The sequence below is a fragment of the Gadus chalcogrammus genome, chromosome 16, assembly GCF_026213295.1.
Source record: "Gadus chalcogrammus isolate NIFS_2021 chromosome 16, NIFS_Gcha_1.0, whole genome shotgun sequence".
Classification (NCBI taxonomy): domain Eukaryota; kingdom Metazoa; phylum Chordata; class Actinopteri; order Gadiformes; family Gadidae; genus Gadus; species Gadus chalcogrammus.
Genome location: NC_079427.1, coordinates 11,615,174 through 11,633,091, shown reverse-complemented (window position 1 = coordinate 11,633,091; position 17,918 = coordinate 11,615,174). Strand labels below are relative to the sequence as shown.

At 51.6% G+C, this 17,918-nt stretch overlaps 1 protein-coding gene across 1 annotated transcript in view; it reads right to left on the bottom strand.

The window, feature by feature from the left end:
- Positions 1–14,250, bottom strand: part of zbtb16b (zinc finger and BTB domain containing 16b) — a 25,484-nt gene extending 11,234 nt beyond the window's left edge. The window contains exons 1-5 of the mRNA XM_056612088.1: positions 14,091–14,250; positions 12,102–12,607; positions 11,291–12,032; positions 8,246–8,343; positions 3,594–3,680 (exon numbers count right to left, since the gene is read on the bottom strand). Coding sequence (XP_056468063.1) covers positions 3,594–3,680; positions 8,246–8,343; positions 11,291–12,032; positions 12,102–12,495 — 1,321 coding nt within the window. The 5' untranslated portion in view covers positions 12,496–12,607; positions 14,091–14,250. The remainder of the gene's footprint in view (positions 1–3,593; positions 3,681–8,245; positions 8,344–11,290; positions 12,033–12,101; positions 12,608–14,090) is intronic.
- Between the last annotated feature and the right edge of the window lie 3,668 nt (positions 14,251–17,918).

The window sequence follows — 17,918 nt, the reverse complement described above, 5'->3', positions numbered from 1 at the left end:
CCAGCTAATGTTCTACTGGACGGAGAGTCCTTGGTTTCCTGGAGACTCACTCTGCACACTGTGAACACAACGCAACAGAACAGGACAACAGAGGTCCTCATAAGACAGTAGGAGACAGTGGAGACCACCAGGGAGAATACAGTTCGACCGTACGGAACGCGGTTCTATTCAACATGTGCGTAAGAGACGACGTAGATGTAATGAGAAACAGTGAGGCCGTGGACGACAGGACCGGAACCTAATGCCGGTCTTAACGGGGTGTCAGTGTGTGTGTGTATGTGTGGAGCCAGGGGGGGTTGTCACTTTTATAAACCCTGAGAGGGAAGAGAGGGAAGCGCTCTGCCGCTGCTCTGAGCAAACACACAAACAAACAGCCCCCCCCCCCCCCCCCCCCCCCCCCTCTCCGGACCCTCCCCCACTCCTCCACTTGTGGCTGTAGCCCCGATGGCCCCCGAGGCCTGCCTTCTAACGCACACACTGTCCGTTTTCTAACGCATGAGATGATGGAACAACAGTTCTGTAGGCACCAGGTTTGTCCTCAGGAAAAAAACAATTAAATCACGGCGATCGTGCTTCCACGAAGGCTGGGCCGAGGCTGCGTCCCCAGAAAACGAGCGGCGCTGGTTTTATAAGGGCCGGGTCACAGACTGCATCTATTCTTTCAACGTTTGTATTTATTTATTTTTCGGAGAGCAGACAAGTAGGTCGCGCCAGAGACACCGTGACGGAGCCGGAGAGCAGAGGGGTAAACAGCAGCACATGATCTTGTTTTCATGTCGGGTCCTGGCAACCCCCACCCCCGCTACACTCGCACCCCCCCCCCCCCCCCCCCCCATCCACCCACCGAATACCAACTGAGCTCCTCTTGCCCCCCTCGGTCGAGCTACCCCCCCCCCAACCCTCTCTTTGATCCGCTGCTCCGCAAGCTCCCTGGGCCGTTCACCCCTGACATATCAAAATGGCTAAAGAGGCAATCGCTGTAAGCCTCTAGCCTCCCCCTCCCCCCGCCTCCCCCATCCCTTACCCCCCCCCCCCCCCCCCTCCACACCAACACACACATACACACACAACCGATGCAGATAACCACTGCCAAAATTCCAGGAGAAAAGGTCTTTCTCTCCCTCTCTCTCTCTCTCTCTCTCTCTCTCTCTCTCTCTCTCTCTCTCTCTCTCTCTTTCTCTCTCTCTAAAATAGTGTCCCCCCCCCCTCCATCCCTCCCCCACCACGGGGAGGTGGACCGTAGCCCTGGTGCAGCTGCTGCTGCTGGGTCTGACAAGTGTTAATCTGCCAAGAGGAAATTCATTTGGCTCACTGGTTATGCCTCATGGCAACACAATGCCCCACGCTTTACTATGTAGGGTTTAAAGATAGACCCTGCTCTCATACACGTCCTGTGTCCTGTGTCCCTGCGTCTCCATCGGGAGAGCAACGGGAGTCACGCCCGGCCCGTTACAGTATTATGTTGTTTTTTCTATCTGGTTTTATGGAGGGGGTTTCACACTGAAGCCCTTTCAGGGGCCCTTTAAAGTCCTGTGGTCAGGGGCCGCTCGCACGATTGATTACATAACGCGTGTCACATGGGGAGGCTTCAGACTTCTCCTGCCCTACACTAAAAATACGCCTGCAAAAGAAATCAAATATAAAATGTCCGGTGCGTCCCACATATAACCCTGACGTTATGACAGGGTTATGCGGCCGGGGACCGTGATGTCCTGCCGTAACCCTCCCGCCGCCCGCGTCCCGGGCTCGGAAACGGAGCCGTTGACTGTTTACAAAGCGAGGACGCGGCGAGGGTGCGGGACCGTGGGCAGCGCTGACACCCCTGGATGTCTGCGGACATCAAGTATTCATGGTGTGTGTGCCAGCCGGAGTTACAGTTACATGCCCGCTGTTCCCGGGAGGCTTATCACCTTTCTCTGACAGTAGGAGGCAAGGTGTAGCGACGGACACCGCCAAGGACATGACGGCCCTGCTCCGGGCAGAGCTTGGCGGGCGTCTGGTCGCACCGCTGTGTGCTTTACGTTTAGATTTACATTGAGGGCATTAAGGGCGTTTAGTAGATGCTTTAATCCAAAGCGACTGACAACCATTCATGCACACTTTCACACGCCGATGGCAGAGTCAGAGTCACTAGGAGGAGCCGGGGATCGAACTAGGCAGCCAGCTCGTCGGGAGCAGTTAGGGTGAGGCGTCTTGCTCAGGGACACTCAGCTAGGAGGAGCCGGGGATCGAACTAGCAACCTTATGGTTACAAGTCTACCCGCTCTACTCCCTGAGCTAAGCCAACCCCAGTGTGCCGGAGCCGCCCTGCAAAGCTGCAGCACTCTAGTGTTATTAGGAGGAGAGGCTCACTCTGTCTCTCGCTCTCTTACCGTTACTAATATGAAGGGAGAGAGGAGATGGACTTTATGAAGCCCAGAAGGGGAGTTCAATTATGTTATACGTATACTTGAAGCGTACTTTAAATATTGCTTATTTTATAGGTCACTTTGAAGCCATGTCGGCCAAATGGAGTCAGTCAGACACAAGCGGTGGAGTTCAGCTTGGTTCTTTATATCAATTGAAATCCTCGGTTGTTGCTTTCTATCGAGTATAAAAAACAGGTTTACATTTCTCTCCTTTATTGAATTCCCACAGGTACAGAGACACATCTCTGTGCGTATGCCCTTTGAGTCCACAATCCCTAAAGGTCGAAAAACCTCCTGAAATCCCTAACCCTGCCTGACACTTTCCCCCACGGAACCGGTTCACTTCCTGTTGCTCAATCATCGTAGCCGTGCTAGCCGCGGCGGCTAAGCGCTGAGTCACTGGGAGAAGGTCAGGCCGATACATCTGTCAGCTGGCGGGGTCCAGCGAGCGGGGAGTTGCCACCCAGTAACTCCTGATGCTGCCTGGAGGTATTAGCGGGTGACACCCGAGAGGGGCCCACCTCCACAGCTTGGCTGCTAAATGATCGAATATCATCACAGGAATAGATAAAGATAGCTCCCATAGAGTCACCATGACCAGCAGCTTTGGTGCCCTGCTCGGACGGATTACCCAACCAGTCACACACGACGTAAACACAACAAGCCTGTGTGTGTGTGTATGTGCGGGCTTGGTGGTGTGGCCGGTGTGTGTTTATGTTTTGCGCGTTTGTTCGCCTTGCCCGGAGTGCTCGCATGTGTGTGTACCATGTGTGTGTGTGTGTCGGTGTTTGTTATTATCAGCATATATATATCTGTGTCTGTGTGTGTGTGTGTGTGTGTGTGTGTGTGTGTGTGTGTCTGTATGTGTGTGTGTGTGTGTGTGTGTGTGTGTGTGTGTGTGTGTGTGTGTGTGTGTGTGTGTGTGTGTGTGTGTGTGTGTGTGTGTGCATGCATATATGTGTGTGTGTGTGTGTGTTTGTGTGTGTTTGCATGCATACATATCGGTGTGTGTGTCTGTGTGTGCATGCATACATATACATGTGTGTGTGTGTGTGTGTGTGTTTGTGTGTGTCTGTGCATGCATACAGGTGTGTGTGTGTCGGTATGTGCAGGCATACCAACGGGTATGTATGTGCAGGCCTAGATCCATGTGTGTGTGTGTGTGCGTGTGTGTGAGCAGCTCACCTGTGTGTGTCTGCCGGTGGGCTTCAAGGGCCTCCTCGGAGGAGAAGGTGGCTCCGCACTGATCACACACCAGCGCCTCGGCGGGGGCTGCAGGAGCACACAAACATTTCCTCATCACCGGCTCCTCATTCATCCCCAGGACACATATTTGCAGTTGTCACACGAGCCCATTAGCGGGCATTGTCACCGGGGCCGTCCGTCAGAGCGGGCCCCCGCCAGACTCCATTAGGGGGGGACCTTGAGCGAGACAGGAGAACGGAGGAGGAAAACAGCTCCATTCACAGGTCTCTAAACAGCTCTGCAAGTCAAACAAGTGCTTTCAGGTGTTGGACAAGAACCGCGGCCCAACACACACACACACACACACACGCAGGTGGGGAAACTATTGTCTATACGCACACACACACACATCTACAAACACACACTCTAAAAAGAAACACATCCACAGATACATACACACACACACACACACACACACACGCAGGTGGGGAAACTAGCGTCAATACACACACACTGACACATCTCTCAGATATCCCCACCAAAACCCACACACACACATTCACACATATACTTTGCTACACACAAACACACACACACACACAGTCCACAAACAAAATAACACACACACACACACACACACACACACTCCACAAACAACACACACACACACACACACACACACACACACACACACACACACACACACACACACACACACACACACACACACACACACACACACACACACACACACACACACACACATCCCAAACACAAACATACACACACACACCCCAAACACAAACAACACACACTCACACACAGCAGCGAGTGTCCGACAAGAAAGCCATTACAGAGGCTCCGTCTCGGGTCCGGGGAGGGCGAAGCACCTGACATCAGCGTTCGCCGCGGCGGTCGCTACGCTAACGCAGAGCTACAGCGCTACCGCTAGCAGGGCTGTTTTATTTACCGCCGTGGCCCCTGTTATCTCTCCCCGAACACTGAGCAGATTGTGTGCCTGAGAGGCCACAGAAGGACTGGGTGTTCTCTGTACAGCAGACGCCTCCCGCCCGCGGCGCATCCCTTTATCCACCAAAAACACTTTCCAGTCAGCCGCCCCGCGTTCACGCCCAAGCCCCGGAACTCCATCTCCCAAGACCCACCTTGAGAGGGGCCCTGTCTGCTCTCTGAGCCACGCATGGAAGGCCGTCGAGTGGGTGTGTGGTTTTTATCAATTTGTGTTTGGTTGCTTCACACCTGCCCTGATTGACAAGCAGGCATGGACGCACAAGGGGGGGGGGGGGGGGGGGGGGGGTGAGCAGGAAAGGGGCACAACGACGCAAGCAGACGACCAGACAGAGACTGACTGGACACGCACGGCTACTCACAAGTACAAGCACGAACACACACACACACACACGCTAACACACAAATACTCACACTCACTTAGACGCAGGCATGAATGCACACAGGCATGTGTACGCGCGCACACACGCACACATTCACGCACACGGTTACACACACACACACACGCACGCACACACACACACAGCTGTTTGGATGTGGGTTGGCTCTTGCCGAGATGTAAATCGGTTGCAGATCCATACCGGCCCGGGGCTCATTCACTGATCTATTTTCTGCTCAGCTGGCTTTAAATGAAGTTAAAATGACTCATTAAAACACCCACAAGCTCTGGGAACTCTGGGCTGTGCAGCCTAAATGTGGTCCCCTTTCAAGTCGCGCTCTACCTCTTGCTACGACAATGCCACGGTTCCCACACGAACACAAAGGAGCCCATTTTCCTCAATTTCCAAAATAAAAAAACCCAAAAGACAACAACAACAAAAAACCACACAGTCCCCATCGCGTAAGGAGAAAATAACCTAAAACAAAGGGCGCTTTTATTTTGGAATGGCTCCTTTTGTTTCGGCGAGACCGAAAGTAGCCTACACTTATACTTAATAACGCCATGGCCACATTGCAGACGCACACGCTGTGTGACGTTGTTGTCCGTCACGGTGTTGTGTCGTCGAGTGTGTGCGCGCGTGCGCGGGCGTGTGTGTGTGTTTGTGTGTCGCATGTGTCGGCTGTTGTGTGCCGCGATGTGTTTGGTGAGATTGTGCGATAAGGGAAGAGAAGCAGAGAGAACATAGTGCATTGTCTTTTGGTGTGCGTTTGCGTGTGCATGTCGGTGTGTGTGCGTGCGGGTGCGTGTGCAGTCAAAGGCACGGAGTGTGCTCTCATCCATAAACCATCAAACTGTCTCCAGACGCGGCAGCAATCGTCCTCCATCAAAACACTTTGTCTGGCATACCAAAATAAGAGCCAGTGTGGAGCTGAATACCAAATCAGCCCATTAGAGCGATGTAGCACCAGCTCCTTAGCAACCGCCCCGATCTGAAGCTGCTTTACCGAGAAACACAGCGACTACAAAAAAAACAGAAAAAAAAACAAGATCCACATGTAGTATTATGGGATGCTGTGTGGCGGGGAAGAGGGGGAGAGAGGGGGGAAGGGGAGGGAGGGAAACTGGGTATACTTTTGTGTGTGAATGCGAATTCTCGCACATGAAAAAACATTTAAAAAAAGAGGAAAAAAGCCTGAAGGTGATTTTAGATGTCATTTCAAAAACGTGGCGCGGTGGGTGAGGGTAAGAGGGGGGGGGGGGGGGGGGGATAAAAGTGTTTTACGTCTGTCTGTGTCTGTGACCGAGAAAAAAAGCGCGCACGACAAACGCTGGCTTGTGTTTCTCGAGTTACGACGTTCTCTCCGTCGGCGGCGGCGCCGTTGTCGGCGGAGCGGGAATCACAGCGGGAAAGACAGTCGAGGGAAGCGGCTCAGGTGAGGTCCCTCTCCCCTCAGATCCCCCAGCCCCCTCTCCTCGGGAACCGTGTACCCCGCCACACAGAGCCCCTTCATCACTTCATCACCAGACAGGGAGGCAGCCCCGCTGCCTGTCTGCCTGTCTGTCTCCACCTCTGCCCGCCTGTCTCCCTGCCTGCACGTCTGTCTCAATGTCTGACGTGGTGTCTGTCCCACCGTTGTCTGCCTGTCTGTCTCAATGTCTATCTGTCTGGCTTGATGTCTTCTGTCTGTGCCGGTCTATGCGTCTATCTGTCTGGCTGTCTGTCTGCCTGTCTGGCTACCTGTCTGCCTGTCTCACTGTCTCTCTGTCGGTCAGTCTGTCTCTCTTGTCTGTCTCTATGTTTGACTGTCTGTCTCAGGATCTGTCTGTCTGTCTGACTTTCTGTGTGTCTATCTCACCGTCTGTCTATCTATCAGTCTGTCTACCTGTCTCCCTGCCTGTTTGTCTCAGTGTATGTCTCAATATCTGTGTGCTTGTCTGCTTGACTCTCTGTTTGTGTATCTCGTCTCACCATCTGTCTGTCAATCGCACCTGGCTTTGTGTCTGTCCTCATACAGCCGACGTGGTGGTGAGTGGTGGTGGGGGTTTATCTTGTCTTCTGGTTTACTTTCATTTTCAGAGCCATGGCCCCCACCCCCTCTCCCCCCCCTCTCTCCCCTTCTCTCCCCCCTCTCCCTCTCTCCGCCTCTTTCTCTATTTTGGATGAAGTAGCTGGGAGAGCAGTCAGGTCTGATTAAGTCTGCATTTGGGTACAGTGTGTTCCTGAGCACACATCTGCGAGAGAGAGAGAGAGAGAGAGAGAGAGGAGTGAGAGAGAGTTTTGGGAGATTGAGAGAGAGAGAGAAGGAGAGAGAGAGAGAGAGAATGTGGTAGACGGCGGATGGGGAGCGAGGACGCGAATGATAGGGGAGAGGAGAGGAGAGGAGAGAGAGAGAAGAGACTTGAAAGGAGTACGAGAGAGAGAGGAGAGAAGGAGAGAGAGGAGGGAGGGAGATGAAACCACAGACCGACAGACAAGATGCGGAGAGGAGGTGGGGAGAGGAGAGAGAGAGAGGACACCGAGATGGAGAGAGAGAGATGCGCCGAGAGAGGAGGAGTCTGAGAAGAGCGAGAGAGAGACGAGAGACGAGAGAGAGGATGTAGGAGGAGAGAGGAGAGGTGTAGAGGAGAGAAGAGAGAGATCCGAGAGAGAGAGAGACATCACACACGCTTCGGAACACTGGCAGTACACCCAGGCCTGCCGGCGGACGCTGATGTCATCACTCAGAAGGGGCAGGGCTGGCGAGCCGCCACGTTCGCCGAAAAAAGAAAAGAGGGGGGGGGGGGGGGGGGGAACAAAAAAACAGGGGAACGACTCATCCGAGAGAGAGTCTCGACAGAGGGAGGGCGAGAGACAGAGAGAGACCGACAGACAGAGGGAGGGAGAGAGAGGACACAGGGAAACGAGAGATAAAGAGAGGCAGACTACAGTGTGTAGACCTAAGTAGTCCGAGCGAGAGAAAGGACTCCTGATGATTCACGTAATCGGACCAGATGACATTCTGCATTCTTTTCAGATCCTTTCTGGTGTGAGGGACGGGTGTACGTGACACACACACACACACACACACGCGCATACACACACTCAGACGCACACACAACACACACTCACACACACACACAGACAGGTATACAAACACACACACACACCCACATACACTCACCCACACACACACATCGTCGAGAGAATTCCCCTAAAACACCTGAACGGCGGTGTCGCGGGTGACGGCGTGGTGATATGCGTTACCTGTGTGAGACAGCATGTGCATCCTTAGCCGCACGCTGTCCTGGAAGTGCTTGCCACAGAACTCACAGCCGTGGCCCTTATCACTGCTGTGGAGCCGCCTGGAGAGGGGCGAGAGGGGGACAGGACACACGCATGAGGGTACAGTAGCGGCCGGCCGACGACAGAGTCAAATTAGGGTGACGCTTTAGTGCTTTGGCCCCTCTCGGAGGTCCTGGGAGTCAAAGCCATCGTCGTCACGTACGGAATAACAAGGTTTTAGTTTTGTGGGGTTTTGGCTCCGACTCATCCCGGCCCCCGACGGAGTCATCATTAGGAGCAAAGGGCCCTCGGAGTTGTGAATCATAACGCATGAATGCTGACAGGACACAGACAATGGGAGAGCTGGCTAATTCCGGAGTGCAGACGTACACATGGCCTCCACCCGCAAGCAGTGCGGCTCTGGATGTGTGTGTGTGCGCACACACGTGTGCACACACACACCCGCACACACACACGCACACAAACATGTGCGCACACACGCATATGCACAAACAGAAACACGCACGCACACACACGCAAACACATATTTTACAAACCAAAAGGCGCGCACACGCACACACATACATTCACACGCATGCACAAACACAAACACACCTACACAGATGCTCTCTCTCTCGCTATCTCTTTCCATAACTCCTATGAAATAGAGAGAGAGAGAGAGAGAGAGAGGGAAAAAGAGTACGCCGGAGCTGCCGGCAGCAAACCCCATCATATCATATCAAACACATCCAAGCGTGCAAGGCATCTGGACGGTTATCCTTAAATCCCCCCTGAAACAGTACACAGAGAGTACTCGCTCCCTGACATGACTCTATGGGAAGCAACACTGCACAGTCAAAACAAGGGCTGCTACAATATCTATTAGCTCACATCAAATACAGTACACAGAATACAAGGCCGTTCTTTATATGGCAAAGGGGAGGCAAGTGTTTCAGTCCAGGAAGCGAGAATAACAGTATTTGTGTCAGCGTTGCCGAGGTCAAAAAACATTGAGGCATTCGGAATCCTTTTTCGAAATTGACACAAAAAGCTTTTTATAACTTTGTGAATTGTGATTTGTAACATAGCCAGTTATGTTTTGTCAGATATGAAACCATGGCCGTTGTCCTATTTCTGCGCTGTAACTCCATTATTAAAAGACAACTAGGTATGGAAGGTTGACACACAAATCCTCACAGCCCAGCTTGTTAAATTGCTAAATAATTTGCTACCAGGCTGATTGAATCCAGCCGCAAGTTTACACTCCATCACGAGACAGAGGTTATTTTAACTTCTCCAACAACAGCATAGTCCGTCTCACTAATCACACAACAACATAAACAACATCAACGACCACAAAATCTAGAGCTGGACAACAAAGATGGCCGACCTGGTTCGAGACTTGCAGTGACTCTACCACTCTGGCCCTCTGAACACCCACCAATGAGTCTTCTTCTCCCCCGTCCAGCCATCCCTCCCCCCTCCCCCCCTCACCCCATCCGCGACATCTGCCTGTGTCCATGAATGAGCAATTAGCCTCACCGAATGTCCCCCTGGATGCAGTGTTTTCCGTGGCCGCTGTAGCCACTGCGCAGTGACACAGGGCCTCAAATGTCAGCGGCTCGCAGAGGCAGGGTGGAGGCAGGGTGGAGGCAGGGTGGAGGGGAGGGAAGTAGGGGGAGACAGAGGCTGGACAGCTCCTCTATGGTTTAATCAGGGCCAGGCCCCGGCTCAGAGACCGGGACCTGGATCAGAGACCGGCACCTGGTTTATCTCTGGCTGGACCAGGATTATCCTGGTTTCCTTAGCACTGGTATTTATTCTAAACCGGTTTAACCCACAGCAGCGGTCGCTGGAGTGTGTTGGCGTCACCGTGGAGATAGACGGCGGAGTATTAAGTGAAATAACGCTAAATAACGAGATGAGATATTTAATGGGGTCCAGACACAAAACCGACGGTCTCTTTTCTGAGAGATAACGTTTTAATTCTTATTTAAAAAAATCTGATAAATCCGAAAAAGATATCTGAATCTGAATGAGGCAATATGAAAACACATACATAAATATCGAATGAAAACATTGTATTGAGATGAACCCTTTGAAGAATATGTATTAACAGTGATAATAGGGTATTTTTGACTGAAAAAACTCCCTTTATCATCCAAATAAAGGAGCACTTTTTAATTGAAAACAAAATAACATGCAGTATGTCCACAGAGATCCATGAAATATTGTACCCTGGTCGGCTGCTTGGCCCACCTCAGGTCTTATAAACCTGTTTGTGTTTGGTTGGTGTTCCTGGTAACGTAGAGACACATATTGCATTCATTCACTGTCTTTCCTAGCAGTGGAAGCACAACAACAGAGGATCTGACCCAGCTGGAACAAGCTAATGGTTAACAAATCAACCACTTATATTACACAGAGTTCTGTACACTCGGCCAGTAGTGCAAACCTCGAATGAACTCTTTAAAAATAAACCCATCTATTGACTACCCTCCTTTACTCAATTTGATATATTTTAAATCGATTATTTTATTGGTAAACTGTGTGTGTATATTCTATTGACATGGTGAGACGTAGGTTGGCGTGCGTGTGGGTGTACGTGTGGGTGCGTGTGTGCGTGTGTGTGCGTGTGGTGAAAGGCCTCTCGTGCACTCGATCAATAAATCAAAACCTTTATTTATTCAGAGAAAAGGCGCATCGAGGCGCGGCGTTCTCCTTTCCGAGCGTGTCCTGATTACGGCGGTACAGTTAAACACCCGACTCGTCCCGGACAGACAGACAGACAGACAGACAGACAGACAGACAGACAGACAGACAGACAGACAGACGGACAGACGGACAGACAGACAGACAGACAGACAGACAGACGGACAGACGGACAGACGGACAGACGGACCGACGGACCGACGGACCGACAGACCGACGGACCGACGGACCGACAGACAGACAGACAGACCGACAGACCGACAGACCGACCGACGGAGGGTCCGGTCTCAGACTGCGCCGCGCGCGGGGCCTTACCTGTGTTGCTCCAGCGCCTGTCGGCTGTGCAGCTGCAGCCCGCACTCGCCGCAGCACAGCTGTCCCTGGGCCGGCCCCTCGCGCGTCATCCCCGCCGCGAACTGGCCCAGCCGGCTCAGCAGCTCGCGGTGCAGCAGGCCCTGGTGCAGGAGCCCGCCGTAGGCCCGGGGGTCCATCTGCATGCCCAGCCCCGGGGCCACCGCCACGGACACGGGCCCCGGCCCCGCCTCGTGCCCGCCGGCCAGGCCGGAGTACAGCGAGGCCAGGTGCCGCTCGGCCGCCCCCGGGTACCCGTCCGGGGAGTGCCCTGCCTCGTCCTGCCCCGTGTGCAGCTCCCGGGCGCTGGTGATCACGCTGCCCCTCAGGGGGGTCCCGGGGCCCTCGTCCCTGGGGGGGTGGTCCGTCCCGCCGGGGTGGTCCACCTGCATGCTCTCCGACTTGATGGTCCGGGCTCCGGGGTCCATGAAGGGGTTCTGGATGGAGGTGGGGCTGGGCCCTCGGGGGCTCAGCGTCTCCATGCGGATCTCCTTCCCCGCGGGGTCGGCGCCGGGGCCCTCGTGCTGGGGGTCCGTCTCGGCCATGCCCCTCTCGGCCATGTGGTAGAGGGCCAGGTGGTGCAGCGCGGTGGGGGTGGTGCCCCCGCCCCGCCCGCCCTCCTGTATGGAATGCTTCTTGGACATCAGCACGTGCCTCCAGTGCCTCGCTCGGCTGCCCTGGTCGACTCCTCCGCCTCCTCCGCCGCCTCCGCCTCCTCCACCTCCTCCACCTCCTCCGCCACCGAGCTCCGGCCCGAGGTGCTGGTTGATCCGGCCCCCCGCCGACTCCTCCTGGCTGTCCTCGGCCTGGATGGTCTCCAGCACCTTCAGGCACTGCTCCTCCAGGTACTCTATCTCCAGGATCTCGGCGGCGTACAGCAGGTCGTCCAGGTCCTCGGCGCTGGCCTGCATGGAGGCTGTGTAGGCGTACTCCAGGATCTGCTGGAAGGTCTTGGGCGACAGGAAGTCGAGGGCGTAGCGCAGGCTGCTGCGGTGGAACAGGATCTCAAACATCTTGCTGGTGCACGCCAGCACGGTGCGGTGCGCCGGGAACTCCTGGCCGTCCACCGTGATGATGACGTCGCACAGCGTGCCCGACAGCCGCATCTGGTTGGCGCGCTGCAGCAGGGCGCTGGGGTGGGTGGGGTTGTGCAGCTGAAGGACGCCCATGATTGGTCAGAGCCGAATGATCCACTCGCACCCTCGACGCCGTCGTCGTCGTCCACGCGCGCATCAGGCGCCGTCGATCTCGAACCGCGCGGCTACAGTCGCTTACTGAAGTCTGGAGGTGGAGGGGAAGGGGTGGAGGAGGTGGGGGTGAGGGAAGTGGATGGAGGGAGTTGGAGGTGACGGGGGCGGGGGTGGAGGTGGTGGGGGAGGTGGACGGGGGTTGTTGTGAGGGAGGTGGAGGGTGGGAGGGGAGGTGGAGGTGGTAGGGGAGGGGAGGGGGATATGGGACAAAAACACATCCATCTGGTTGAGTCGTGATCAAGTTAATATTCAATGTCAAATCGGAATTGCTTCGTGTTACCTCACTTCCTATTTAAATTCATAAGTCAAAAAATACATTAAATTTAAATATAGTTGTTAAAGACATGCATGACTCCGATATGGTGAAACGCGCACTTGCATCACGAAGTGATTCTAAATGACGTGAATACACGAATAATAACGCAATCATCTCGAGCCAACGTTACGCGGGGTCACCTTTATGTTAAAACGACTGCCAAATTAAAGTGGAAAAAATCTAAATTAATTATTCTAGCCTATAAGATTTTGGATCACACAGTGCCTTGCCTCAACAGGTAGCGCACAATATAGATTTTCGAAATAATATCCTAATAATAATACAAGTAACCACGTTAATTACGGACGAATGACCTTAGAAGTACGACAACGCGTGCACGCTATAATAACGTCAAACCAACCCAAATAAGTTCGAAAAGTAATCCACCTGCACAAGTCACGTTAAACGCCTGTACCCGATAGGCTACGTGCACCACGTAGTACCTTGGGACTCCATCCCAAGGTTATCCATTCAATGCAAAAAAAATAAAACCTAACAAATCGTGCATTTGCTCTTTCTTTGCAACCCAACGCCTGCATGTAACAAACGCGTGCAAACGTGATGTTTTCGGCCACTCACCCGTGATGCTGCCACGCTGCATCCTCTAGCAACTAGCAGCAACAGCAGAGCGCATCAGGTGCACTCAGACACACACACACACACACACACACACACACACACACACACACACACACACACACACACACACACACACACACACACACACACACACACACACACACACACACACACACACACGCACGCACGCACGCACGCACGCACACACGCACACGTACACACACTCTGCCTCTAAACCGGCGGATCGTTACAGAGCGCACGTCTAGTGCCATTGTCTCTCATTGAGAGGACCAACTTATCTCATAAAGCCACCGTGGGAGGATTCCTCTACACGAAGACTAAGAAATAGTAAAGTTTAAATCCTCCCGACAAGACGTTCGAAACTTATCCGAGTATTTTTAGGGAGGGGGCTTTTAATTTGAAACATCAACAGTCCTCGATGAAACCCGAGCCACAAAATGTGGATAATTAAGGTATTCCAAAAATAATCTAAATTTGTAAAAAGTACAGCCTCCTTGATCTTGATCGTAACGCCTGCATTAACACACCTTAAATAAATACACACACGTACATACGCCAGGCGGAGTGGGGTCGCCCCCTCTACACGACTTGCGCTTACCTCGATATCCCGACGTCCTCTTGTGATTATCCAGGCAACATGATGGTTAGGCATTTCACAGTGCCCGCTCCAAACTCACTCCTGCTCTGAGGGAGCGGATCATCATCACCCCAGCGACGTCACGCGTCTCCGCGTCTCCATCCCGCTGCAGAGAGAGACATCTACAGGACAGGCCGTGCAACCTGTTCCTACACATGGATTATCTTCGCCAACCCCCCCCCCCCCCCCCCCCAATATAGAAATCATATAAATTGCAAGCGAATTCACGGAGCAGAAAAAATTAAGGCTGATTATTTAACCGATAGACGGATCAATCTGAATTGAACTGAAACTGTTGATGTTTAACCCATTGTCATGACTCATTGTGTCAGGACAATGGGTTTGGGCTGGGATGTCATTACATTTGAAAGTGTGTGTGTATGTGTGTCTGTGTGTTATTGTTAATAATACTGTGTCAACAATAATACTGTTGACACAGTATGATTGGCAGCACTTTGTGTGTTTAAACATGAGTCTGTGTCCGTTTGTTTTGCGGACAGGGACCTGGACAGAGTGATAAACAAACTAGGTTGGCCCTCAGTCAGGGCCGCTGCTCTCCAGGAAGATCCCAGCCAGAGATATCAGAGTACCCCCCTGTTACATAAATAGACCTGACCCAAAACCTTCACCTTACTGGACACACATCCAGGCCGGATCGTGTCATTTATTTACAAGATTGTTTTTTTTGCCACTGGTTTTCTTTTTAACCAATCAAGAGACCTTTTTGCAGCGGAACCACTCCTGATCCAGTGGTGTGCGCCTGGCGCAAGCTCATGACATGGCACAATCAAAAACAACAGCAGACGACCGCCACCGTGTGGCGTATGATGCGTACTGAAGCATGGATTGTTTTAAGGAAATACAAACAAATAAAATACTCCCCATGGAAGAATAATAACAGACAAAAAAGGTGATTGAGAAACCATGTTTTATTTTCTTATAAGGGGTTAGCACTCACTTCTGAGTTCGACCCGATGGAAATAAAAGGAGGCCCCCAGACACGCGGCGACAGGGCGGTTCTCGTAAAGGGCTTCAGGCTGAGAGGCCTCACGACACGTCGACGTTTAACTACTGATATCAACATGCCACAGAACATTCCTTAATTCATCCACGATCATCACAGCCTACAGGTACGAGTGCCTTCTTAGAAAAGTCGCCAAGGAAACGTCAACGTGAACCGCCCCGCCTCCTGCGTGTCCGTGGGGCCGGAACTTCAGACACACATTGCTCCTTCGAGAGACATCACTTTTTTTGTACAAAATAAAAAATAAAATAAATAAAAGTTCTTAAAAAAATAAAATAAATGACCACATTTTACAGAACACTAGAATAACAATTTCAGGGCAGGGAGGAATATGGCGTCATTCAGAACAAGCCCAAAGCTAACACCTAGGAAATCAACGAGGGGCTGGTTCGACGCCCGCGGGGCCACACACACGTGCGCGTACCCTTGGTCCTTTGGAGTAAACATGTTATTAACTGTTATTAACTGATTGAATTCATGCCAAGACTCGCAACATCTTCACCTTCACTATAGCTCGCAATAGATAGTGCTGTGAATGGAGACGGAATAAACAGTTTTTAATACACTACATTGTGTTATAAGGACTACATTAGTCAATATTCTGTACTTCTATAGATATACACTATGAAAAGAATAGGCTCACTCGGTCACGACGAAGCTATGTTAGATCATTTTTATATTTCGTTTTTTTTTTTTACAGAAACTGATGACGAGACAATCTATCGATACACAGTCACAGAGCACAAGCTTGCAGGCAGGGGAATGGAAATTAAATCTTCCTAGTTTACAAAAAACAATGGTTTTAAAATAGTTGTGGAGTTACAGAGTTTAGGCATTTGGTCTGTTTGGTGCGAAGGGAATAAGGGTGTGTTGATCTTGTCACCGTGGGGGGTCGTTTCTGGGGTCCAGGGTTAGGAAAGCGTTTTTCTGGAGTCTGGAATACATCGCAAACTTTTCTTTGAGGACAATCAATATTGACGCGTCATCATTTGGAGAACATTGTGTGTGTTCTATGTACAGTGACAGTGGCAGCCATTTTGATAGAAGTAAACATGGGTAGAGAAACTGTGTTAAAGCAGGTGTTCCAGTGAGAGTTAGGAGGGAGTGATATCGGACAACAGGCAGAAGATATGAGACACCCTTTGGGAGCTGTAGGGGTCGATTATAGCCAATTCTTTATTGACATGTTCCTGTTCTGGTTTGCTATTGGTTTAACTAGTGTGGTTTGAGCAGTCAGGGGTTTTTCATTGGCCAGAACAAACTGGTTATTATTTCAAAAGGATAAACCTGGCAAAAGAAAAAACAATACAAAACACTTTGCAGGTCCCACATGCAAAAACCAAAGAGTTGAACGAGAATAGCCTCTAACATTATTTAATTATATTAAGTTGCAGATTTGAAAAACATGAAAGCAATACAAAATAATTTCTATATAATTCATATTTTCTTGTATATGTTCTTATAGATATGCCAGACGAAAAATCCACTCATATGTGTGGTCGGCACTTGAAGTGTGATACAGATGAAAAGTTTAACTCACCGTTTGCACCACACCACAATGACCAACCGAGTAATCTCTTAAGTGTCCCGTCGGGATAAATAAAACAATAAAAAAATAAAATAAATCTCTTGTGACATGTAGATAAAAGCGATCCCTCCCACCCGCCCAGCAGCGACCGAACCAAAGATTAAAGAAGATAGAGCGGAATGGCCCCGTAGCTCTTGCACAGAACTACCAAGTGAAAGTGTTGAGTGAACGCATAAGCAGTTTAAGGGCACTGGAATAAAAAGGAAAGGAAATCTCCTGCAGCGTTATTCCTTCTGTCGGACTCCCCGATGCAGACATACATTATTCTTTTTTTTTTTGGGGAGAGAGGCGGGGGTTGGGGGTTGAGGCGGGGGTTGGGGGTTGGGGATTGGGGTTTGGGGTGGGGGGGGGGGGGGGATTGGGATGACGTTGCGTCCCTGGGTCGTCGCATCATGCTTTACTGCTGCTGACGTTGGTCGCTATGAGGCTGTCGTGTTGGCCGGTGATCTCCGTTAACGCGCCGGCCGCCCCCGGCCTGCGCTTCCCCTCGGAGAGCCGCTTCCTGGAACGGGAGACACATGGACCACAGCAACACGTTAGCTAAGTCCGCCCGGTGTGGGCCGCAGCCACACCCCCCCAGCCCCTGACCCGCCGTGGAGCCACGCAACAGTGGGAGCCGACTGGTTTAGCTTCACAGTCTCAGCCTTCACCACGTTAGCACATGAGGGAGGGGGAGGAGTTCTCGTTTAGGTTTACTTATATATATATATGTATATCTATTAACATCTGGGGTGTGGGCGGAGAAAGTTTGTGGAGGTAAACCCAAGCGCGGTCGTCACTCAAAGACACTACGGAATGGCCGTGGTGATTGATGCTGATGTCACAACATCATCGTCATCGTGACATCGTGGTGTCATCTCGATGACATCATGGTGACATCTTAGATGATATCATTGTGACATCATCATCGACATCATCATCGTGACATCATCATGGTTAAATCTCGATGACATTGTGACCTCATCATCGACATCATCATGGTGTCATCTCAATGGCATCATCATGACATCATCATCGTGACTTCATCATGGTGTCATCTCCATGACCTCATCGTCACATCATCATGACATCATCATCGTGACATCTTGGTGACATCTCGACATCATCGTGACAGCATCATGACATCATCATCGACATCGTCATGGTGTCATCTCGATGACATCGTCGTGACATCATC